This window comes from Coccidioides immitis (assembly GCF_000149335.2).
Source record: "Coccidioides immitis RS genomic scaffold supercont3.3, whole genome shotgun sequence".
Classification (NCBI taxonomy): domain Eukaryota; kingdom Fungi; phylum Ascomycota; class Eurotiomycetes; order Onygenales; family Onygenaceae; genus Coccidioides; species Coccidioides immitis.
The window spans coordinates 1,670,001-1,694,711 of NW_004504308.1; the positions used below are offsets into that span (position 1 = coordinate 1,670,001).

A 24,711-nucleotide genomic window follows, 5' to 3' on the forward strand; every position below is an offset into this window, starting at 1 on the left:
TTGAACCATGAGATTGGGGGTTTTGTTTCAAATTGAAAGAACCTTTTCTTAATTTTGAAAACTAGATAACTACTGTAGTGACACAATTTCTGCTGCTTTATAGATCACCCCAACCAAAAAACCAGTTTTGGAAATCTTTGCTGCTAACATCAGAAGTAACATTTGCATCAGCTTTTTTGACATTCTCATTTTCAGCATTCTTCTTGTTTGTATTCTTGTTATTAGCATTCTTGTTGGCATCATTCTTGTTGATATTCTTGTTATCAGCATTCTTGTTGTCAGCATCATTCTTTTCAGCATTCTTCTTGTTGGCATTGGGATTTTTGACTGCTGGTGTGCTTGGCTTTGCAGAAATAACAGTTTGTGTCAGAGTTACATTATGAGAAGAAGATGCACTCTTTAGTGCTATACTTTGTTGCTCTGTCAGAGTAAACAGTCAGTATATTTTGAGAAATATTATTTGCACACATACTAGTTGAAAACAGAGAAAATTAAAGACTTCTGATTGGAGTTGGAGTTTCAGAAACAGTTTATGACAGTGAGAAGCTTAAGCAGGTTCTTTTTGCTTCAGAATCAGAAGCACTGTTAAAGGAATATTTTAACTAATTCACTCTTATTAGATCCCTTTTCTAATTCAATTCTAAGAGAATATCTTACAGCATGAGAAGGAAGGGAGTTATTTGCAGGTGAAGCTGAGTAAGTAGCAAGAGCTGCATGAAGATCTGAATTAATAAGTTGTGGCATATTCTTTTGAAAGTTAGAATCTTTATCTTAAAGATAAGAAGTGAAGTAAACTTATATTAAGAGCATTCTTTATGTTGGAGACTGTAATGAAGTTTATCTCTTGAATTTTCTGAATTTCTTTCAAGATTGTGAAAATCTCTTGAAGAGCTTTAATGACTTTGTTATTTAATGCATCTGGCTTATCATCAACAGAAGAAGTCTCTTTCAGCATATTTGCAAGAACAGTTTTTAACTCTTTATTGATAGCTTGAGCAAAAGTAACAACACCCACTTCATGAGCATTTTTAATGACAGTATTTGTTGTATTTGCTTATTTGAAGTATGCACTTTGTAACTCAAGAATCTGATTAATCATTATCTCAGGAAAGTTACAGCAATGCTTCTTGTCTTGTAAGTAGTTTGAGTAAGTATTACCAGAGTCCTGGATATTATTACAGGGCTTTCCAAGATTTTTCAGAGTTATATATGTTATAACATATTGTTGACAGAAGACTGATAGCTTATCTAAAGCTTTATCTTTTGGTTTACAGTCTGGCTTGTTCTCTTTTGAAGTTTCATGTGTGTTTATCATTTTAACATGTTTTTCTGCAAAATGCATCAGCTTTTGCTAATCTCATATATCTCAGATCACCTACCTCTGCAAATTAAAGTATATTAATGAATTCAAAAAGAAATACCAATGAAAGAGAGAAAGAGGGGGTGGAGAAATGAAGGTTAGAAAGACTTGAAAAGAGAGAGAGAGAGAGAGAGAGAAGAGAAAGAGAAGAAGTTGTGGAAGAGATTGTTTATATATGTGAGAGCTGTCTCAATTAGATAGAGCTTTATTGACATGTGCTCTACTAGATGTGTTGATTTTTATATTATCTATACAACCCTGACAAGCAATCCTCCAGCAGATTTTTGGCAGGAATTCTTGAAAAGTTGATTTCTACTATACAGCTGCTTTACCTGTTGGATTATTGTGAGAATTATTGCAGCTTCAGTGCTGCTCAGGTTTGGATTCTATATCATATATATATACATGCTAATCAATGTGCAGATGCTTCAAGAGAGCTTGACATTACTAATTCAGTATTTTGCAGTTCACTCTTTTGGCAGAGTCTCATCTGAAAATCAAATCTTTGTAAGAATTGCTAACTTATCAGCTTCAGAAGCTGAAGCTCTTGTCTTCTTCTTGATTTTCTTTCTCTTTTCCACAAAGTTCTCTTTATTGACATTCTCATATTGCAGATGTTGTTCTATATAGTTTCAAAATTCAAGAATTTCCTGTCATGCTCTGATGGCTTCCTTCTTACAGTCTAATTTCTTCATGAGATTATCATGCAGTTTGATCTACACCATCAAATTAGTATATATCTCTAAATTAAGGTCAGTAATGCTCATTATCTTATATTTGTCTTCAATTCTGACATACACTTGATATACCATTATTCTAATTGCTTTGATTTCTCATAATCAACAATTGGCTCTGCCCAGAAGAAAATCTCAAAGAATTTTTCAGGATCAAAGTGCTTTGCAAAATATGTAAAGAGTTTGTCAGGATTCTGGTAACAGTGCATGTTAATATCAGAATTATTCTTGTGGTCAATCTTCTTTACATTCTTGACATGCTTCTGCTAGCAGTCAGTAAAAGATCTCTCAATATTACAGAGCAGTATACTAACACTCATCTTTCTCAATATTTTACATTTCCAGCTCTTTAAAAACTCCAGAGCAGATACTCTTGCTGAACTAAAGACATATGAGTCTTCATCATTTATTTTATATACTTCCTCTATAATTTCAGGAAGTTTTTCCTTGCTGAATGTTGTGAAATACATTTATCTCACTTACCATTTCAGAGTCTTCTCTTTTGGCTAATTCTCTCTCTTATATTCTTCTGCATCAGAATGCTGAACTCTTTGCTTGTGCTTCTTGTCTCTTTTCTTATTCTCTTTGTCTTTTTCAGAATTCTGATCTTGTATATTCACCCCCTGTATGTCTGCATTGGTTCCCATGGCAGCAATGTCATTAAAGTTACCCATATTGAATTTGTTGAAAAAGAAAGCTTCATCATTTATATTGAAGAATTTAACTCTAAAACCCTTGTAGAATTTTGAATATACTATAATCTATATCAATTGCAAGCTTTCTGACTCCAGCATGAAAGTGGTTATTCCTGACTTCATATTCTATCAGTAATTTTCCCCACATTTTCTGTTAATAGATAACAGATAATCTTTGCTTCCTGAAAGAGTAATCAAAGATACTTCACTTCAAGAGCATTCCATGCATTTCTTTTACAACTTCATACAATCAATAATAGCCTTGTCATTGAAATGTTGTGTTTAAATCTCTGAAAAGTCAAGAAAATCACACTTCAAGATTCAAATCCAAGCAATAATACTTCAATTGCTGGTGAACAACAGACTCAGAGTCAAGCAAGTGGAGAGAGCATTTGTCAGTCAATTGAACATGAAAGCAGTATCTATCTGACACCACTACAGTCAGAACAGCTGGAGGATTTGGCATCAATTTCCAATGATGATGAATTTGATCTTATAGTGTGAAAAATTGTTTATCAGAATTGTTAAATGCTGAGGCTAATATTATATAGTCTACATTAGATACTGGCAATGGTGATGCTGGCCCAGCATATACTGATGATGACAATTAATTATATAAAATATTGAAAGATGCTGCAGCTGATGCAGAATTGTCATATCTAGAAAACAAAATTCTGATTGAAGAAGATCCAGAAATTGATAAAGATTCAGAAATAATAGATACTCAAGTAACAATGCCAATTCTTGAGAATGAATCATCAGAAGTTATTTCACACTTACAGGCCAAAGTATATAATTAAATAGATCAATTTCTAATGTCTCTTGTATTGTGGTATGAGTATACAGACATATTCTGACAGCAATATTAATCACTGAGAGAAATTCTCCAGAACCTGACAGATATCAAGCTATTGAAACTTATGTCTACTGAACTATCAACATTAAAGAAGAGATGCCAGTCACAATTTCTGATACTATCTATCTATCAAAAACTACTGTCTGTCATTTCAAAGAAAATGCTGACATTATCAGATGCAGACAAAAGGCTTGCTCAAGTGGCATTGTGCACAAACATGTATTTTCAGGACTCTATTGCATTGATATCTACACTTGTGAAATTGCTGATTTTCCAGAAGAAACTGCATATAGAAATGGCTGAATTAGTTGATAACTCAAGAGAGTTATGGCAATCTTAAAGCTGGGGAAGCTTCATTAAATACTTCTTGAGTGAATTTGCATATTACCACAATAGTGAGTCTATATTTCTCTCTGACTTTATTCTCTACCAATGCCATAATACTGACTGCCCCTGCAATAAAGATCTAATGAACCATAATCATTTAGAAAAAGTCTAATTTGTTGATCAGAATAAAAAATCAAATTCAATTGCTGAAAATGCAATCACTCTCTGAATTCAACCAGTATACCAATTCATGCCAACATTTTATGGCAGGAAATTATTCCATTTGAATCTACATAGAGTGGTATCCAGTTTCAGGATTTCCCATTCCAGTCCCAGATTCCTGTCCCAATTCCTGTCCTGAGGACAGGATCAGGTTGAAGCTCAGCTTAATGGGATGGGACCAGGTTATTTAACAGCATATTAGGACAGTTCTGTGGGAACTGGGATTGGAATGGGATTGGGACCAGAATCAAAATCTGGCTAGTAGAATGGGCCTGGGACCTGACATGACAAAATAGAATAGGACCAGGATTTCAATATTGTATATGGGACAGGACCAGTAAAGTGTAAAATGGAACCAGGAACCCCAGTCCCATTTGTGTTGTCAAAAAGTAATAAAATTTGGTAACAGTCCTAACATAATTTTATCAATTTATTTAACTTCAGAAAAGTACTAAAATTTGGTAATGCTCTTTGCATAATTGGATCATATTGCAAGCTATTAGCTACTTGAGTCTATCTATTGATAACATTAACATATTTCCTGTTCCTCATCTGGATTGAGTAGTGGATTTAGCAGGCTTGCAATCTCTTCCCATATAATCTCTGGGGTATCTTGATCATCTTGATTGTCTTGGATGACTTTCTTGGCCAACTCCTTATGTGATATAAGTGCTTCATCCAGCATATGCATCTTATCTTCATGTTTAAGCAGCATGATCTTCTTGATTGTAGATGCATGGAGCTGCAATCATTAATAATAACATGTATCCCAAGTAATATTGAAAATCCATTCTATCCCAACCCCTGTTAAAGGTATAGCCAGAATGTTCCTTGCCATCTGAGCAACAGTTGAAAAATCAGGCTCTAGCATCCTCCACTGTTCCAGAATTAGAGCTTGAGATGATGTCAAATTCTCATCATTTAAATATTGCTCCATTTCATTTTGGAAATTTGCTTGTTTTTGATGGGGTCTCTCAAAAATCATTTGCTCAATATCCTAGAGAAGTTAGCAGAGAAGAAATCAGAATAATACTTATAACAAATATACATCATTTACATCAAGTATTACTTCTCTTGGCTGTTCATATTTCTCATAATGCTTTTTGTAAAACCTCAAAATATATTGTCAGTATGTTTCACACTCATTACTGGTCCAATTCTCTGAATCATATGCTCTCATGCAGCATGATGGATGGAGGGCAGCAGCTACAGCTAGCAGCTCATCCTTTGGATGCTCAGTATCACTATAGTATTTCTGGAATTTCAAGTTGGCAGTTTTGATAGCTTCTTGAATGTTCTCTCTTGTTATCAACTGTTGGACCTTGTCCTCCTCTCTTTCTAAATGCTGGAAAAGATGATTGTATGTTGTCCATACCAGATGAATTGTTGGGCCTGTTGTTTTGGACAGTATCTTGGTAAATCAACTGAATAACTGCAACAGTCCAACCATATACTCTAGCTGCTTCCAGTCATGATCCAATAAGCAAAGTCTTTGGTATTTTGATGATGAGTTCTGAATCCATGAGTCCACAGCTTGTCAAAGCAACAAGACACAAACACACATCTTATAGATGGAATTCCATCTTGTGCAAACATCTTGAATCATCTTGTGCTGGTTCTCTTGTTGATATTCTCAGAAACATGCAGCAAGTTGGGGGGAGGCATTGATTGCATTGGCAACAAGACAAATCTATTGTCAAGCAAAGATTAGTAAATCAACTCAAGTATATCAAGATCATTACCAAATTTTGTTACCTTTCTAAGAGTATTTGCAAATGTGTCTGTTGATGCTAGATCATCAGTAATTGAGCTCTCATTAAAGATAGTGGGTAGAGTATCATTGTCTGGCTGAATCTTGAGATTGCAAACCAGCTCTCAAATCACAAGTTGAATCACATGAGCAAGACAGAGTATTGTCCCACTCTCTGCATTTCAATCAGTTGTCTTGTTCAACTGCTGCAATGCTGGCCTCAACTGATGTGTAAGATGTGCTTGCATGGTACCATTGTTTGACATATTGTCACTTGTAATTGCAAGAAGATTACTCTCAAGCCTTCATGCTGCTAGTGATTGTTGGAGAATCTCTGTCATATTCTTGCCAGTATGAGCACCCTCTAAACTTTCAAAATCCAGTAAATGCTTACAGTACTCCCAATCCTTTGTAATGTAATAACCATTAATTGCCATAAAGGCAAGGTTATTGGGACTTGTCCAATTATTCACTGCCAGAGATACCTTAATTATTGGGTCATGGTCAAAGAGAAGATTTCAGAATAGCTGATTGTACATATCATTTATAACCTGATATAATGTTTCTTGTGTGGGTATCTGTAAAGCCATTGCAGGGTTGAGCATGGTTATTAATATGCAGAATGCTGGATTCTCAATAGCACAAAATAAGAGATTCAAGAATATTAATGTTTGCACAAGCTGCCAGAGAAAATTGTCTCAATTGCATTCAGAAACAGGCAGATCTGAATCTGTTCAAGAACACTTCAGAAACTGTTGCTAAGATATCAGGACTGTTACTAAAATTCATTACATTTGGGAAATTAGAATCCATGACCTACCATTATGTTAACCAGAGTGTTATTCTGTCCATCACCAGTTTTTGTACAATCTTTGCTTGTTAAATGCTTCTTCAGATCACTTGTACCATTTCAAGAAAAGCTTGGATAGCTGAGAAAGGTTTGACAATGCTTGCAAATCATCTCTGAAGTGCTCTTAGAATGCTCTGCCATCTGATCAAATTTTGACCAAAAATCAGAATGGTGTTGCTTTGCCTTCCAGTTGGGGTCACCACACTTCTTATCATTAACCAACTGAGCAGCTTCAGTAGTCAACCACCAAGTAACAAACAACTTATGATGCAGCTCCTTCCACAATACAAATTGTTTTTTTTCATGTTGAACTATGGTCAATTCTGAAGGAATCTCTGTAGATTTTGCTTGTTTGCTGGCTTCAGCCATTAGGTTTTTCTTTTTTTTTTTTTTTTTTTCATAATCAAATTGATTTTTCTCTAAGTTCTGTCTTAGTCAAAAAAGTAACAAAATGTGGTCAGAGCCCACACAAAATTTGATAATCTCTAGATAGTTAGCCTCATTTTACTCTGTAAGTACAGCAACCAACTATAAAATCTTCTTCTTCTACAAAATGGAACATTCTTCTTCAGGAAAATAAAATATTTTGCCAATTTAATGGCACCCCATTCTCAAATTAATATGAAAAAAGAACTAAAAACCTAACTTCCTTCTCTAGATATTAATAATCCAATCATCCTCTGCCTCATTGTCCTTCTCATCATTCTTATCAGAGAACATCACAACCTCAAAATTATTTTTCTCCACCTTCTCTGGAACAGGTGGACTGTTATTGTCTTCACTCAGACCCTGTAATTGGCCCAGGAATCCCCTCATCTTCTTCTCAACCCTCTCTCTTGACACACTAACTGCAGCAAGATAATCATGACCATGGGTCATGACCTTGGCCTCAAGTCTGGCTATCATTTGGCAGAATCAGGCCTCCCTACATGCAGCAATAGAATGCTGCATCTGGCTTGTTTTGGCCTAAATATATCAGGACCATTACCAAATTTCATTACTTTTGAATTCTATCTTCTTTTTCTGCCAAGCTTTATTCTCAGTCTCTGTAACCTCTTCTCAGCAACACTTCTTCTCTTCCTCCCTCTTCTTTTGCTGAGAGACCATGAGCTGGTGCTCATGGTACTTTTTTGACTTGCCCTTGGCAAATTGCTTGATCATCAACTCTTCAATGGCTTTATCTTTAATTGTCTTGTGATCCTCCTCACTGCTATTCTGCCTGCAATGGATGTTAATATGATTCAACACAAACTACTGAGGATGCATACCACTCATGTTTTGCTCAGATTCTCTTCAGCACATCATGGCATGCCTTGCAATCTGTCTCTCCTGCCTTGAATATGTCTTTTTGATGATCTTCCAAGACCTGGTGGTGCTTCTGTGCTGCACAGGTCTTCTCTCTCATTGAATATTGTTTTGACCCCATCTTCATGATTGTATGTGATGAGTTGAATTGCTGGCTACAGGATAATGAGATTATAGAGTATATTGATCAAGTACTTGCATAGAATGGTTACTATACACATTGTTTACATTCTACAGGCATGTTGCTATGGGCAAGCTCAATGTGTTGTTGCTATGCTGACTACAGAATAATGAGATTATAGAGTGTATTGACCAAGTACTGTAGAATGGTTACTATACACATTGTTTACATTCTACAGGCATGTTGCTATGGGCAAGATCAACATGTTGTTGCTATGCTGGCTACAGGATAATAACATCAGGTCAGTCTCTCTTCTCTTCTCTTTCTCTTCCTCTTCTTCTTCTTTCTCTTCAGGGCTAACATTGATGATTCCCCCCCTCCCTTCTCCCCACCATCTTTTTATTTACTGTGCTTCAACATCCACATGTACAACAAACATATACTGTGACAAAATGGGTCATGTTAAGAGGTGAGTGCTTGCAGAATACTGCTCTGGCGCACATTATTTACTGACAAGATGTTAGTTTTCCTTGTGCACATTCATTTCACACAGCTGGAGAGGAGTGGCACAAGACTGCATTGAAAGAATGAGCCCTGAAGAAGGGCAATTAGCATAAAGTCAATAAAGATGTTGACCTGGCTAACTTTGACCAGGAGAATCCCTGCCCCTGTCCCCCCATTCAAAATTGGAAGGCTGGCACTCATATGTCAAAAAGTAATGATTTTTGATAACAGTCTTGATGCTAATTGGTGAAAATAGGTGCCATCAAGGAAATCCACTACTTCCAGAGCTCTACCAAGCTAATCTTGCTGGTGGCCCTGTTCCAGCAATTGGTTTGGGAAATTACTTTGTTCTGTCATCAAGAACATGAATATTGCTGGCAACATACTGCTATTAAGTCACTTCAGAAGACAGCTGAAGCAATCTTGTGCACTCTGTTTGAGTGTAAGTCACTCTTAGCAATGGCACCAACAATTATACTGAGTAATATAGGCTCTGTTATGGCAATGGTGCACTATAAGCATGTTACAGTTAACATCAACAATATGAAGCTTGTTCTTGGTATCAGTGCTAAAATTGGGTCAAACTATTTCAGCCTGATTGATACATCTGATCACTCCACCCCTGTCACCACCATCTGCTGCCTGCATGCTGCTCCCACCCCACCAACTACTGCTGCTGCCACTCCACCACCACCACTACTGCCCACCACTACCTTCCTGCCTCCCCCTGGTGCTGTCAGGGTCTCTGCCCATCAAATGGCAGATATTAGAGCCCCTGTCCAGTTCACAAAGCCAGTTCTGGAGGAGCAGGAGAAGAAGGAGGAGGAGAAGAAGAAGAAGAGGGAGGAGAAGAACAATAATGATAATGAAGATGATGATGATGATGATTAACTTGTTATTTAGACAGTTCCTGTTTGTTTGCTGGCTTCAGCCATTAGTTAGTTTTAATACTTTGTTTCTTTTGACAATCAAATTGATTTTTCTATAGGTTCTGCCTTCATCAAAAAAGTAACAAAATTTGGTAACAGTCCACACAAAATTTGATCAGTTTGACTCTTCCCTATGAATTTGACATGATGGGACCAGGAATCCTGGTCCCATCCTGGTCCCACTATGGACCTGGCCAGGATAGAAAATGGGAGTCTACCATCTCTGCTGAAATGGGATGTGGGACATAATTTTCTATTTGAGAATGGGACTGGGAAATAATTTCTGGAATAGAGATGAGAACAGGACCTCAAGCTCTTGAGTGGGATGGGACATGGGACTGAGATTTCATATTTGGGATCCTGGCTGTTTCTAAATTTGGGACAGAGACCAGGTTCAATGGGAAATGGGATCCTGTCCTGGTCCCAAATACCAGCCTAAATCTACAGCACCACCCAAATGAAGTTCTTGCTCTTGAAAGTCAAGAAACATTTGTTTTGGCAGGCAATATTCTTTTCCAAGTTGACATATATCTGAACTATGGATTCAATATGGAGAATTCAGGATATGAGCTTCCAAATGCCCAATATTTCATGTGGCAAGTGCTAACTTTGAAATCAGGAACACTGGAAGCTCAACCACTTAATATAAGTACTTCACTACATGGTGAGCTAGAAATAGCAGCATATGATAGAAAGGTATTGAAGCAAACATTTTCCAACAGCAAAAAGATTATATCTCTTCTCTACCAACTTTTCATTAATGGATTCAGCCTATACCAGAACATGTATTAAAGTCTTATGAATGTCTACATGATACCTGCCAGCATGAAAGCTACCAAAAGAGTCAAGCATAATAATATTTATACAATTACTTTCAGGCCACATGGAACCAATTTTCCTGATGTGATTGAAGTCTTGAAGTCCAGTTTAGCATTACTTGACAAGAGCATTAATGTGAATATTTCTAGTAAGAGAGTCACTAGAGTTATTTTCTCTTGTCTCTGTTTTCTTGAGAATATACTGCAACAGAATGCTAATGCTAGAATAAAAGAGTCTACAGCAACATGTTCTTGTCAGAGCTGCATGGTTTCAGAGAATCAGCAACATGACATGAATTTTGATATCATTGTTAAAGAACACTATCATTTTCAGATTCTGCAGCAGAGAGAAAAAATCAACTCTACAGAAACTTAAGCTTTAAAGCAAAGCCTCTGTAAGAAATATGGAATAGCTGAAGAGCAGACAGCATTGCTCAAAATTAGAGTGGTATCTGGTTCTGGGATTTCCTGTCCTGGTCCCAGATTCCTGTCCCAATTCCCATCCCGAGGATGGGATCAGGTTGAAGCTCAGCTTAATAGGATGGGACCAGGTTGTTTAACAGCATATTGGGACAGTTCTGTGGGAACTGGGATTGGGATGGGATTGGGACCAGGATCAAAATCTAGCTAGTAGGACAGGCCCGGGACCTGACATGACAAAATGGGATAGAACCAGGATTTCAATATTGTATATGGGATGGGACCAGTAAAGTGTAGGATGGGACCAGAAACTCCAGTCCCATTTGTGTTGTCAAAAAGTAATGATTTTTGGTAACAGTCTTGATGCTAATTGGTGAAAATAGGTGCCATCAAGGAAATCTGCCACTTCCAGAGCTCTACTGAGCTAATCTTGCTGGTGGCCCTGTTTCAGTGATTGGTTTGGGAAATTACTTTGTCCTGTCACCAAGGACATGAATATTGCTGGCAATGTACTGTTATTGAGTCACTTCAGAAGACAGCTGAAGCAATCTTGTGTGCTCTGTTTGAGTGTAAGTTACTCTTAGCAATGGCACCAACAATTATACTGAGTAATATAGGCTCTGTTATGGCAATGGCACACTATAAGCATATTACAGTCAATGCTGATGATATGAAGCTTATTCTTGGCATCAGTGCCAAAATTGGGTTGAACTATTTCAGTCTGATTGATGTACCTGATCACTCTGCCTCTGCTGTTACCATCTGCTGCCTGCATGCTGCCTCTGCTCCACCAACTATCACTGCTGCTGCTTCACCATCACCACTACTGCCCACCACCATCTTCCTGTCTTCCCCTGGTGCCATCAGGGTCTCTGCCTGTCAAATGACAGGTATTAGAGTCCCTGTCCAGTTCACAAAGCTGGTTCTGGAGGAGCAGGAGGAGAAGGAGAAGAAGGAGAAGAAGAGAGAGAAGAAGAATGATGATGATAATGAAGATGATGATGATAATGATTAACTTGTCATTTAGACAGTTCCTGTTTGTTTGCTGGCTTTGACTATTAGTTAGTTTTAATACTTGATTTCTTTTGACAATCAAATTGATTTTTCTATGGGTTCTGCCTTCATCAAAAAAGTAACAAAATTTGATAACAGTCCACACAAAATTTGATCAGTTTGACTCTTCTCTATAAATTTGACATAATGGGACCAGGAATCCTGGTCCCATTCCAGTCCCACTATGGACCTGGCCAGGATGGGAAATGGGAGTCTACCATCTCTGCTGGAATGGGATGTGGGACATAATTTTCTATTTGAGAATGGGACTGGGAAATAATTTCTGAGATAGAGATGGGAACAGGATCTCAAGCTCTTGAGTGGGATGGAATATGGGACTGAGATTTCATATTTGGGATCCTGGCTGTTTCTAAATTTGGGACAGGGACCAGGTTCAATGGGAAATGGGATCCCATCCCAGTCCTGAATACCAGCCTACTCAAAATATGCTCATCTCTTAATCTGGTGATCTTCTTTTCTTCTGATCCATGTTACAGTGAATTTTCAGAAATATCAAAACTGGCACACTATTTATTGGTTTCAGTAATTCTTACACCCCATAATCAAAAAGAATACTGTAAATTGCTTTAGAGGTTTCCATTTCATCAGAGATAGATCTGTCTTCAATCTTCACTTATTCATTTGGAATCCTATTAATTACAGAAGTATGTGCAAGCATCTATCATAATTTTACTTCTTCTCCAATGCTACATAATTCAGGAATGGATAAATCTAGCAGTGCAACAAATAATGCCCATAATATTTAAAGATCACTCTGGAAGATTAACAAAGAATTTGATTGTTCAGATTTATACTAGAATTATACACAGCAATTCCATTCTAACATTCCAATCACCAGCTTAATTTGCCTCCACAGGATTACAAGAGATTATCATAACAGCCTGACAGAATCTATAAAGTTTAATTAATACTGCTGTATCAGCTGTTGAGACTATTCATCCAGCAGGCACTCAAGCAGGATCTAGAGCAGCTTCTATAATTAGTATAAGGCCATCTCCCATTTCAATTAAGCTCCTGGCACTTGATTCATATGCCAAAGAGACAGGCATTCCAATTGCAGAAAATTTTAATTTAAAGAAGAAGATAAAGACAATTTGAAGCTTTAAAAACTGTCCAAATATGCATGTCAGCATACATTATCCAGCACAAGCAAATGAATATGCAATTCCAAACAATTGCAATATTCTTATTAGAGAGGACAAGCATCAGAAATACAAGAAGCTAATTCAGAGAACAAACAAGTAAGATGTTGAAAAGGTTCTGTTAATGCAAGAGAGCTTTAGATGTACACTGCTTCTACTACTTGAAGAAGTATTTGTCAATAGTAAGCTATTCTTGATCCAGTATATCTCTAATCTCTATAAGTACTGCCCAACTCTTTTTGTGGACTTACTCTAACTAAATACCAATCTGCATGAAGATGAATTTGAGGCACTGGATGCTGAAGACAAAGATATTGCTGGTGAGTATTCTCTGAATCTCTGGGCACAACAATCTACAGAAAAAATGGTGCCAGTGCTAGATATCCTGAATGCATGACTATCTATATTACTGAATCTCCACCTATTTTTGCAGAAACTTCAAAATGCATATAAGCAAGATTGGAATAAGCCATTCATGATGGAACCAGGCTCAACCACAATACAGTTCTATAAGAATATTACTTTCTCACTTGGAGACCAGCAAATCAAACTAATAATTGATGATTTGATTGAGTATATATATGGAACCAGCCCCATCATTGGGCAAATTACCAGCATTTTCATTCATGAATTGCATACAAATGAAAGGGTATTCTTTTTAGTGATTCCAGTATTGAAAATGATGAGAGATTGGGTTTTAGATCTACTAATTGTGCAGATAGATCTAGAGGGCAGCAACTATACCATTATTGAACTTTCTGTAATTAAAAAGCCAAGTCTTTATACTGTACTGATTAGTGAGGTGTTGGATGCCAGCAGCAATCTGGTTTTCAGTGGTCATGATTCCAGAACCTTTCTACTATGCATCTGGGATGTTTTATTTCTCTGAGATTTGCCTGCTTTGTACATATTTGATCAAGGACTAGAAATGAATGATGCCTGGAACTAGGATTGTAGTAGTTAATTCCCAACAGCATTCCAACTGGGTTTCTACTAACATTCTCAGCAACTCTGAGAACATTCCTGCCATTTCAAAATCATTCTACAGCAATCAGGAACATTTCTCAGGCAGGGGAACCTTTAAAAATGAGAACCATTTCCTATTCAGGAACAGTAAACATGTCATTCCTGCTGCAGGAACCTTTCAGGTGCTGTTTATGGTGGGTTCATCAGGGTTCCACGGTTTTTCGGGCCTACAAAATTCCGATATGGTGTGTTTGTTTCCAAGCCCCTTTGGGGTATGGAAACTCTGATTCTACACTAATCCCTTTTGAGGATCTGTTGCACTGTTCTTCGTCAATTTTTTACAAAACACGCCGGATCTGAAAAATTTCTCTGATCTCAGCATGCCTTGCCATGGTAAGTGTTCAATCTATAGAACTGTGATTTGGATTCTTTGTTGCGCAGCCGGCTGTGATAGAGATTCCACTACTCATATCTACGTTCGTTCCGCATAGGCCGGACATTCTGGGCTACAAGCATGTTTACAAAACTGAAATGACCACTGCTTCAAAGCAAGTACCACTGCAAATCAGGTAGAACACATGGCCTCACGGCGTTTGAGTGGGTGTCACGAGGCCGCGATATACACCACAACTCGTAAACTATGCCAGTGACGCGGCGAAAGGTGTATCGGCCGTGGTACAAGGTTTCGGCTGTCCCTGGACCATCTTCTGCCAGGACTTGTTTTATGATGGTAGTTGGTCTTCCGCAGCGTGGGCCTGAAGTAGATGGAGGGACGGAGTACTAAACCAGGGGTGTTGGCTGGGCTTCCCCGCATTTAAGCCAACCAGTGGCCGACGGCGAACTCCCATCGCATGTCGGAGCGCAGTCCGAACCTCCTCATGAACATGGACATGTGGCTCATCCAATTGCAAAGCCAAGTCATTGAGCAGGTTGACCGTTGGATTTGCTGGCACTCCTGCAAAGCTACGCCTTAGTGAACCTGATAGGCCAATTGCTAACACATCCTTCCTGGCTGGTACTTGGACCAACGGCACGCGTCAAATGCAAAATACATTGCTATTCGGCCGTGATGCCCTGCATGTGTCTCGAAGGTCGCCACGTCATATCACATTGATGTACGGAGAACAGTTCATCTCTCAAGAAAAGAAGTCATATTCAAGCCGGAGGCCCCACCGGATGGTCCAAGATGTCGAACTCTTCTCTTGATCCGGGTCACAGACAATGGCACGCCTTGGCGCTATCGCGGAAAATATAGCCCTGCTGGCATTGTTAAATCCGAGGGAGCCAGTTCCGGAAAACCCCATCCCATCTAAATTCATTGATGATGGCCGTGCGTCGCATTTCATATTGTCATTCGAGGACGAGCGGCGAACAGCAGAGGCATTTGCCATTTTATTGTCAAACACAGATAATCCTCGGAAGGTGGGCGCTGTTTGCGTCGAGCAGTCGCTCGATGGACACAGCCTTACCATTCGGACTGCTGTAAATGCGGGACCCCAGACAGATCGAAAAGATGCATTCGCCAGAATAATCAGTGCTTTGAGGAGGGCCTCATGTTCAGGTTTGTCGGTGAAGACTGAAATATATTCATCACTAATGGTGGTGTAGAGCCCCTGAAAAAGCAAGAAGATGTGCTGCTGAACGAGATCATCGGCGCTTGCCAATTGCGATTACTTGGTCGTCTCCGATCGCGTCATGCGAAGTCCTCGCGACAATCGGGAAGAGTGCCATTTATACACAAGCTTCGTGATAACCTAAAACTGCTGGATTGGGACCAAAAACAACCTAAAGATATTGACTTCTATTGGCAGCAAGTCGATTCTTTGATAGATTTGTTTGGCGATCTTGAAAGCCTTCCATCTCGTGATGCAAGATCAGAACAAGGGAGGGCAATTCTTAACGATATCATACGTCGTGTTGGGCGGGTACTTCGTCCTATTGATACCAGGTTAATTTTGAACAACCCCAGTCATCCCAGGTACGACATGATCAGGAGCCTCAATAAACTTCATCAGTATCGCCATGCGGCACGGTACCTCTTATCAGCGGCCCGGAAATTCCATGCTTTTCATGACTTACGCATAGAAGAGGTCAAGCCTTTTGGTGAGAGCAAGACTGGTGCCGAGTCGTTATCTGTTCGTCGAGGCCTCTTTAGTCGTTCTCTTACTTCGCGTAGACAGAAGAATTTTGTGCGTTTGGTTCAAGAGCAATCGGGGAAAAGTTTAAGTCAAATTGAACAAGAACTGCAGAAGCATCCCGAGTTGGACAAACGAGTGCACGCCGAAATTCAGCTGCTGTTTCATTACGAATGTCAAATGAATACGGTCACTCAACCCCGGGTTATCGTATCCAATAAACAGGCATGCTTGTTGTGCGATTTGTTGATAAAAACCCACGGGGACTTCTATACGCCTAGCTCCCATGGGACTCTCTACCCGCGGTGGAGGATTCCCCGATCTGATGAAGTGAGTTTTCCGACACCTGCGAAAGCTCGAATGGTGCAATGTTTGGATCAGTTCAACCGCGCACTTGAAACCAAGATCAAAAAGTTTGCGGCACAAAAATGTGTCATACCCAACGCCCCGGAGAGCGTTATCTTTAGATCATACAATCACTCCACTTCATCTACAGTCCCAACACCGACAACAGCCGGGAAGGGATCTGAAGGAAACCCGGAAGTGCCGATAAATCGCGGTTTTCCCAGCGCACGACCCTCGATAAGATCTCGTGTGTCTTCAATATCGACAAAGCTGCCGGCATCAACGATAGAAGATGATGAAACGAAGTCATCACGGCCACTTAGATCTCCAGTTCAGTCTGATACAACACCTTGTCCTTGCCCACCAAAACCAAAGCGTGCTCTTTCCCTTTCATCTTCCCAGACCTATGCGCAAAGTGCGCTAAAACAACCGAGAATTCTAACCCGCGGAGTCCCTACGACTTACACCATGTCACCCGGATCTGTAGCCCAGTTCCAGGCCCCACGAATCCATCTAGACTTATCGTACGAGCAAGCTTGCGCCTTGGAGGGCTCTTCGCTCTCCCCCTCCTGCACCTCCGCAAGGAGTGCTCTGATCCCGAGCACTGCTGAAGCCCACGAGGATCTGACACTGCAGGTCGAGTGGTTAGACGCAGAGAATACCAAACTTGGTGGATTGCTGGAAAGGATTGTCGACATTGCATTCCCGTGGGCAAGGAAGAGGAGGAAAATTGCTGATGGGGCTCTGTTCAAAGGGCATGGCTTGGTGTTTGTGAATAAGGACAACGCTGTTTCTCTGAAGGCTATTGGTCCAGGGTAGCCATTTCTACGAAGCATCATATTCTCAGTGGATTTTTTTATACTTCTTGATCTGTATGGAATATTAATACAGAATTTAATACATTGCAATTGGATGATGTCCGGCCCCAGACATTCCGGTCGTCATAAACCAATTTAATCATCGCATAAAAAGGCCTTGCAAGCGATCAAAATGCCCACCAAAATGTAACCCAACCGATATGTCAGCCTGCTGATGACATGTTCATCTGGAAATCATTCAATCACATGCACTCACTTACTCTCAACAGCCTTCTCAACTCACCACCATGCTTATTTACCAGGTCCTCAAAAGGTCCTTCCTCAACCACTTCCCCTTTATCAACCACCACCACCCTGTCCGCCACCTGCATCATCTCCTTCGCATGGGTAATAATAACCACTGTTAAGCCACCACCGCGTCGGCCATCCCGCACCCTCATCAACCTACTAACCGTGCGTTTAATAGCTGCCGCACTCTCAACGTCTAAGCTCGATGTGGCCTCATCCAAAATCAAGACTCGCGGCCGACGGATGAGTGCCCTGGCAATAACCAAGCGTTGCGTTTGGCCGCCAGACAAGCCAACACCTCCATCACCGACAATGGTATCGTACCCTGATGGAAGGGAAGAGATAAAATCATCGATCCCAGCTGCCTTAGCGGCAGCACGAACGTTCTCGAGTGTATTGTAGAAACTTGATTCCTCGAGCCCGTAACTGATGTTTTCACGGATGGAAATGGGGAATATCACGGGTCGTTGGGGAACGATGGATATCAGTGAGCGGAGCGTTGGGACGTGAATTTCTCGAAGGTCTAGGCCTCCAAGGGATATTGAACCCTCTTTTTGCCCTAGATGCCTAATTCTCCTGGTCTTGATGGGGTAAAGTGCGAGAAGAAGGGATGCGATGGTGGACTTGCCCGAACCAGAGCGACCTACAATGGCTGTGCAGGTGTTTTCATTGATGGTCAAGTTGAAGTTGTGCAAAACAAGTTTGTCTGGCTGGGATGGATAGCTGAAATTAACAGCAGTGAATTTGATTGGTACCGGATGTAGGATACGCAGATGGCCTTTGTGCTCATGAGACCGATCACTCGGTAGCCCTGCGAGCTGCAAAACCTGAGTGGCACTATCTCTAGAAGAGCTGATCTGTGGAACTAGCAGAGAATGTTGGTATTGAGTTGCAGATCGTATGCAAGAATTTAGCTCTTACCAAGGGAAAGGACCGCTTTAACATTGGCCATGCTAAACAGCAACATAGAAAAGACAGTCAAGATTGCCTTTGTGGAGTACTGCATCGAAGAAACCAATAATGCCCCATAGTAAAATACAAGAGCTGCGTGAAACTGTTAGAGCCTGTAGTGAACTGCAAAGAGCTTTGCCACATACCGTAGACAAATACGATAGATGACTCTGACAAGCCAAACATGAAGCCCGTATAGCACCCTCTCTTTATCCCTATAGTTAGAGTCTCCAAGTTTGCCAGAAAATGCTTTCTGTGGAAGTAGGACTCCAGAGTCAGGGATCGAACGTTGCGAATATCCAAGAACGTCTCGGAGAATATACCCGACACGACCTCTGCTGCATTGTTACAGCGAGCTTCCCAATACCCGCTTACTTTCTCAAACACTCTTGTAAGCGCATAAAGGACCGGGGCACATGCACAGCTAACCAAAGTTAGTCTCCAACATAGTGCCAGACCCCATACTGTGCCCATCACCATCATCACGGCAGCAACAAACATAAAGCCAGAGAATCTCCCCACAAGATTTCTCATTTCCTCGGCATTACGATCTAAACAATTAACTAAGCTTGAAGCATTGTTAGGACAATTCTCAAACCAAGTTTTAGGCTGTTGGACGATCCGACTGATTGCTTGGTGACGCAATCGATCGACCCAAGCATGCCCGCAACGTTCTAAAAGGTAGTGCAGCCAGAAGGACGCAATACCATTTGCAATCGACACGCCAAGGATGCCCAGCGCATAACGTAGAGCAGCTGGAAGACGGTCTTCAGTCAGGTAGAATGTGCTGAGCAACTCAGAGAATAGAAAAGCAAATGCCGGGGTGGCAGCAGCGTGAAAGAACGCAGCGATGAACCCCAATGTCAAGAGAATATTTTCTGTCTTGGATAAAGAAGGCACAACAGTACGCAAGGTTTGGAATAGGGAACCTTGTTGATGAATGGACGGTGAAGCCTCTGATATTGAAGCTTGATACCTAAGTTGCTCGACTTCTGAATGCTTGCTCAAAGGCGATAGTGCCGTGAATCTGGTGCCATGTTCCCCTGAATGGGACATTGAACTTTGGAAATGGGCCGACGGTTCGAGCGAATGACTTGGGCTAGGCTGATTTGAAGATAAATGATAGCGCGACTGACGAAATACTGGGGAGTAAGACACCGGGGAAAAGACAAGACGGGAGCAATTATTGACTGAATAGTCTGGGCTCATTGGCCGGGGTAGAAAGCTCGAAGGCCTTTGGGCATCTGGATAGCCAACAAACGATACGGGACCTGACGTAATATCGCCCACTCCGCTGGACTTGATCCTAGCGCGTTTTGGCGAAGGAATGATAATGGGCTGATGTTGACTATCGAGCCCTGTCTTATATCCTTGACAAGATACTCTTCCATTATCCACGACATAGACAAAGTCTTGCTCGTCTATCTGAGATAGATCATGCGTGATAATAACTGTAGTCTTTCCTTTTCTCCATTTCCGAAGGGAGTCCATAATGGCTATTCGTGTATAATAGTCCAAGGCGCTTGTTGATTCATCCATGATAAGAATAGGCGTATCCCTCAGACGCGACCTGGCTAAAGCCACCCGCTGTCGCTGTCCGCCACTAAGGCGGTCACCGCCCAGCCCAACCACGGTATCAAGGCCGTTAGGCATGGACTGGACAGTTTCTTTCAAGTGCGCAAAAGAGACGCAGCCGACAATATCATCCAGCCTAACACAGACAGGGTCTTGAGCACCGAAAGCGATATTTCTAATGATGGATTCGTTGAAGAGCGGGCTTTGTTGCTGTACCAAAGTGATATTGTTCCGAATCCAGTTGATGTCCAAAGAATGAATTGGAACACCGTCAATCAATATTTCCCCAGAAGCGGGAGCATAAAACCTCAACAATAGATTTCCTAGGGTGCTTTTCCCTGATCCACTCCTCCCAACGACAAAAGTGATATTGCCAGCGGGAAAGAAGAAGGAGCAGCGGTTCAAAACCAAGCGATCGGGTTGAAATGGATACGCAAAGGTGACCTCAGAGGAGTCAACATATGCCTTGGAAAGCGGAATCGAAACTTACATTGTCGAATTTTATGTCCCCATCGCAAAATCGCGGAGTTTTGTTCTCGCTCATCAATCCAGTCGAGCCGTCGATCGGGTGCACATGGCCAAGAATGTCCTTGAGGGCTGTCGCCGCGGCCCTTCCCTTTTCAAGAACAAGCAGCTGAGGAATGATATTCTCGATTGACTGCGTGGCCTGGAGGCATGCCCAGAATGTGGTTAAGACTTGTCCTGGATTCAACTTTCCGACTGAAACAAGATAGGCTCCATACCAAAAGCCCTGAACGAACATTCCAAACGTTAACATGTGGATAGATCCTATTTCGATAGCAGTAAATCGTACTTGTTTGAGGTAGTGACGGGCAGCCGCGCGAATTGCAGACATATAATTTTCTATTTCCAGGGCCTGTCCATTCATTACTTTAACGATGTCGATCGAGTAAACAGCGTTGCTGGAAAATTTAGAGGCTCTATCCAATTCTTGCCGCTGTGCTTTGATCTCCGGCTGTATTTTCATCGAGATTACGGATATGACCACAGCACAGACAGGAACCGTGGCAAGGGAGATAAGAGTAAGGCTCCATGAGATATAAAGCGCCAGTATGAGGCCAGTGAGAGACGCGACCATGCCCTGGAATACAGAGCCCAAAGGCTGAGAAACTGCCAACTGGAAATCTCGCATGTGTCTAGAAAAGTTATCAGCTTAAAGTTGTCATTCAATCAATTTGGCACAAGGTCGCTTACGATTGAATGCGTGGTAGAAGCGCAGTGACTCCATCTGTAGTCAAATCAAACCATTTCGTTTCCTTAGCGAGCAATTCTTTGAAAAGCTCGTCGCGAGCTCTCTTTACCTGCAATTCTCCAAAAGCAATCCATAAAGAAAGATAGGCAGACTGGATAAACCAAATGGAGAGTCCCAAAGCAAACAGGAATATGCAATTGACGGAGATTGCATCCATCAGCTGTGCTGTGGCGATCGAATGGGCGCCAAAATTCGTAAGCTCATTGAAGATGCGACCAAGTATGATTGCAAGAAGAGGAAATGTGAGTCCACTCGCGAGGGCAAATATCACTGCTGCAAGGAAGGGTATGATATGCCTCCTTGTTGTGAAGTAAAATAACGACATCCATGCCCTCTCCGGTCCTGGGTCGCAAACAGAAACTTTTTCTGCTAACATCTCTCCTGCCAATGTTTCTGAAGCCATGGAAATGCTTGATGCCAGTGGACTGTCTCATGCCAGAAATCAGATATCATTGTTCGGGTTTAAGCTAATTTGAAGAGGAAACGAAGGTAAAAACATGCGACAGTTAGCCTTTCTGCTCGTGAGCGTGGGATTCAACACAATAAATCCCGGATGGATATGAGAATAGATTGGTGGAGAGTGAAGATAATGATCCCAGAGACATGGCGGAATGTATGTCAATAGGAGTTCTTGGAGGCTCTCTTGCTATTGTTCTCGTATATTGTTCCAAAGCACCACAGTAACAAAGAAACGCCGTCAGAAGCGATAGATATATATGGAGTCAGCCATATGGAGGACATATATGCATTTTCCCATCAAAACGGAAAAACTATCCAATGGAAACTTCTTATCTCCAAGAAATGGCGCAAAGCCATTTTTGGCGCTCAGTGCATGGCGAGCTGTTTGGCAAGATGATAGGTTGGCGCAACAGGCCCATGCTTCAATCCCCGTCTTTTACGGAGTAGTCCACGGGAATTCTCAAGAAAAAGAGGGGGTTGTCTGCAACGGTGTCACTGGCTTACACCTAGCCTCGACAAACGTCGATCCCACGCGTCCAGCTGCAGTCTCTCGCGACGAGCCTTTCAAGGTGATATCACCCTGTCAGCGATGCCAGACGGTATTTGTTTTCGCCCTGGGGCAGGTTTTGTGAGGTCCAAATCTGTTAGGTAATCCAACTAGCACCTCGCTCACGTGACCCACATAGATTAGCCGAGATTCCCCTTTAGGTAGCTTAGCGAATGACAAGCATACAAGTCCTCCATCAAAATCGCACGGCCGGAAGCACAGAGTCCGGCTCCCGAGACGAGCCTTGGTTGGAAGCCAAGACAGGGCTGCAACCCAAATTGTGAGTGTCCATGGTATTCCAACTTTTCTAATCCACACTCTGTACCTCTGGATGTGGGTTTTAGGTCGTCAAGGAGCTTGATTTCTGCCTCAGGGGACTTGATTTTATGACTCGTGGTACTCCTGGTATCCATCTATCTCTCTCTCGTGGTCCGACGACCATCCAACGAGATTATAATTACATGGAATCCGCGAACAAGAGACTGTTAAATGTCTGGATTGCCCACGAGAAGGCATGGGCCCGAAAATCGAGCAAATCCCAGTTTGCAGGCCAAAAGAGTTCGCCTTAAAAGTGTTTTACCTCGCCGCCAGCCTTGCACAGCCAGACGCCACCGCGCAAACCTCGACTGCAAGCTGCATACAAAGTAGATAAGCACTGTCGATCCAGCCCTACTGGAATTTCGTCGCATGCCGGCTCTTAACAAGTGAGCATTTGTCTCACTGCCATCAAAATCTACGTTTTCAACATGCTGAAGGGGCCATCCAAACCATCAGCTTCAGGAAGATTTATTTGTGAAGATGAATCCATGCAGGCAAATTAGAGTTGGATTTGGGCAAGTTTTTGATTATTTTACGTCAATTGATGGGAGAGAAACGCCGAAAAAGCAGAGTTGCCTCTTAGGATGGCAATAAATACATCAAAACCTGCACGAGCACCGCTCCAGACAAGCATCCAGCTGCGTTATTTAAAGATGTAAGAAGCATAAGATGTTGGAGTTAACCGAATTGAGAATACACACGCATACACACGAGCGATCAATGACTGAACCTCTCAGATTCGAACTCACTGAGTTACTCCCCACAACTTCCCCTCTGGGCTAGACTTGATTGCCAGCTCGATCAAGTGAGAAAATGTCGCTAGTTTTAATTCACCAAATGAAGACAAATTCTCACAACTCTGGCATGGTCAAACGCACCGTGACGACGAGCAGCTGCCTCAATCGCTCAGCACTGAACCCGTCGGTATGGAATTTGCCAGGTTGAAGCAAATCGTTATCTGCCTGGGCATTTAGGTCGTGGCTCGGTGCCGGTTATCTCGATTTTACGATGGTAGGTAGAAGGTCCATGTTTGTCAGGGCGAAGTCACTTTGTGAAGTTCGGCACTAGGCAGTTATCCAGGTCATGGGAAGCATTAGAGGTTGGCTGGCAAGTATCATTTTGGCAAACTAGCCTAGAAGAGTCCGGATGGGTGATGAGAGGTAATAGACCCCATCATCCAAAGACAACTAGCTATCATGAACTTCGGAGCAGCGACGGCTGATTGGGGATGATATACTACATCTGGGGCATATATTAACCAACTATTTTAAGCTTAGATGCCGATCTCAGCCCACGGTTATGATGAAGCTATAACCACGTAGCTTTTGAATAAGGTGATGGCAATTGAACATGGACTCGATCCGACAATAACACCACTACGGTTTTCAAAGGCTTTGCGCGGCTAAGTTTAAAGAGCCAAAAGGCCAAAATTTTGCTTTGCTGCCTTGGGTTTCCAGTCAACTCCCGTCCTTTCAGCAAGTATCAAATGGAATCAGGAGTAGGCTAAGCACTTCAAAGAGAAAAGGATTGGAATTCCAGCGGACCACTTGCAGTTGCTAGTCTAACAAACGTATTCATCCAAAAACATCTCCAAACGAGCAAAAGTGATTTTTCAACTAGGTACGGAGTAGCCCTACACAGAATAAGTAGCTTACCTTTGAACTAAACTTTCATCTGCCCAGAAAAGTTCTCATCGAGCCCAAGGCCCATCGTCCGGTGCTGGCCAAAAAAAAAAAATCCTCCGTGAGTAGCCAGTCTCCACTGCGTGGAGGCGCACTCACCATGCCAAAGGTGCATGAAATATATGACCGCATCTTGTTCTGAAAAGTTAACTGCATAATTACTCTATACAAGCTTTTCGGTCCCGTCCCTACAGATAGCCTTATCAATAAAGCGAGTCCTTCAGGCGTACGGCCTTGGTAGAAGGAA

General features: G+C 41.5%; 7 protein-coding genes across 7 annotated transcripts; 3 read left to right on the plus strand and 4 right to left on the minus strand.

Annotated features, from left to right (window-relative positions):
• Positions 1-97: 97 nt before the first annotated feature.
• CIMG_13237 (uncharacterized protein) lies at positions 98-955 on the minus strand (the record flags this gene model as incomplete). The annotated part of the gene is made up of 2 exons (XM_004445001.1): positions 98-420; positions 796-955. 2 exons carry the CDS (start codon positions 953-955, stop codon positions 98-100), a joined length of 483 nt encoding a protein of 160 aa, XP_004445058.1.
• A 5,899-nt stretch (positions 956-6,854) lies between these two features.
• Positions 6,855-7,163, minus strand: CIMG_13238 (uncharacterized protein; the record flags this gene model as incomplete). Its single annotated transcript, XM_001241154.1, has 1 exon — positions 6,855-7,163. One exon carries the CDS (start codon positions 7,161-7,163, stop codon positions 6,855-6,857), a length of 309 nt encoding a protein of 102 aa, XP_001241155.1.
• A 285-nt stretch (positions 7,164-7,448) lies between these two features.
• CIMG_13239 (uncharacterized protein) lies at positions 7,449-7,779 on the minus strand (the record flags this gene model as incomplete). The annotated part of the gene is made up of 2 exons (XM_001241153.2): positions 7,449-7,689; positions 7,724-7,779. The coding sequence occupies 2 exons, from the start codon at positions 7,777-7,779 to the stop codon at positions 7,449-7,451; spliced, it is 297 nt and encodes a 98-aa protein (XP_001241154.2).
• An 893-nt stretch (positions 7,780-8,672) lies between these two features.
• CIMG_13240 (uncharacterized protein) lies at positions 8,673-9,615 on the plus strand (the record flags this gene model as incomplete). Its single annotated transcript, XM_001241152.2, has 4 exons — positions 8,673-8,689; positions 8,875-8,927; positions 8,981-9,166; positions 9,215-9,615. 4 exons carry the CDS (start codon positions 8,673-8,675, stop codon positions 9,613-9,615), a joined length of 657 nt encoding a protein of 218 aa, XP_001241153.2.
• A 5,484-nt stretch (positions 9,616-15,099) lies between these two features.
• On the plus strand, positions 15,100-17,426 carry CIMG_08313 (uncharacterized protein). Its single transcript, XM_001241149.2, has 2 exons — positions 15,100-15,634; positions 15,682-17,426. Exons 1-2 carry the CDS (start codon positions 15,295-15,297, stop codon positions 17,370-17,372), a joined length of 2,031 nt encoding a protein of 676 aa, XP_001241150.2. The 5' UTR covers positions 15,100-15,294; the 3' UTR covers positions 17,373-17,426.
• CIMG_08312 (ABC a-pheromone efflux pump AtrD) lies at positions 17,402-22,129 on the minus strand. The gene is made up of 5 exons (XM_001241148.2): positions 21,401-22,129; positions 20,676-21,342; positions 18,757-20,629; positions 18,581-18,703; positions 17,402-18,524 (listed from the first exon to the last, which is right to left on the minus strand). The coding sequence occupies exons 1-5, from the start codon at positions 21,859-21,861 to the stop codon at positions 17,614-17,616; spliced, it is 4,035 nt and encodes a 1,344-aa protein (XP_001241149.2). The 5' UTR covers positions 21,862-22,129; the 3' UTR covers positions 17,402-17,613.
• A 377-nt stretch (positions 22,130-22,506) lies between these two features.
• Positions 22,507-23,033, plus strand: CIMG_12136 (uncharacterized protein; the record flags this gene model as incomplete). Its single annotated transcript, XM_012358569.1, has 3 exons — positions 22,507-22,545; positions 22,604-22,744; positions 22,809-23,033. 3 exons carry the CDS (start codon positions 22,507-22,509, stop codon positions 23,031-23,033), a joined length of 405 nt encoding a protein of 134 aa, XP_012213992.1.
• Positions 23,034-24,711: the final 1,678 nt, after the last annotated feature.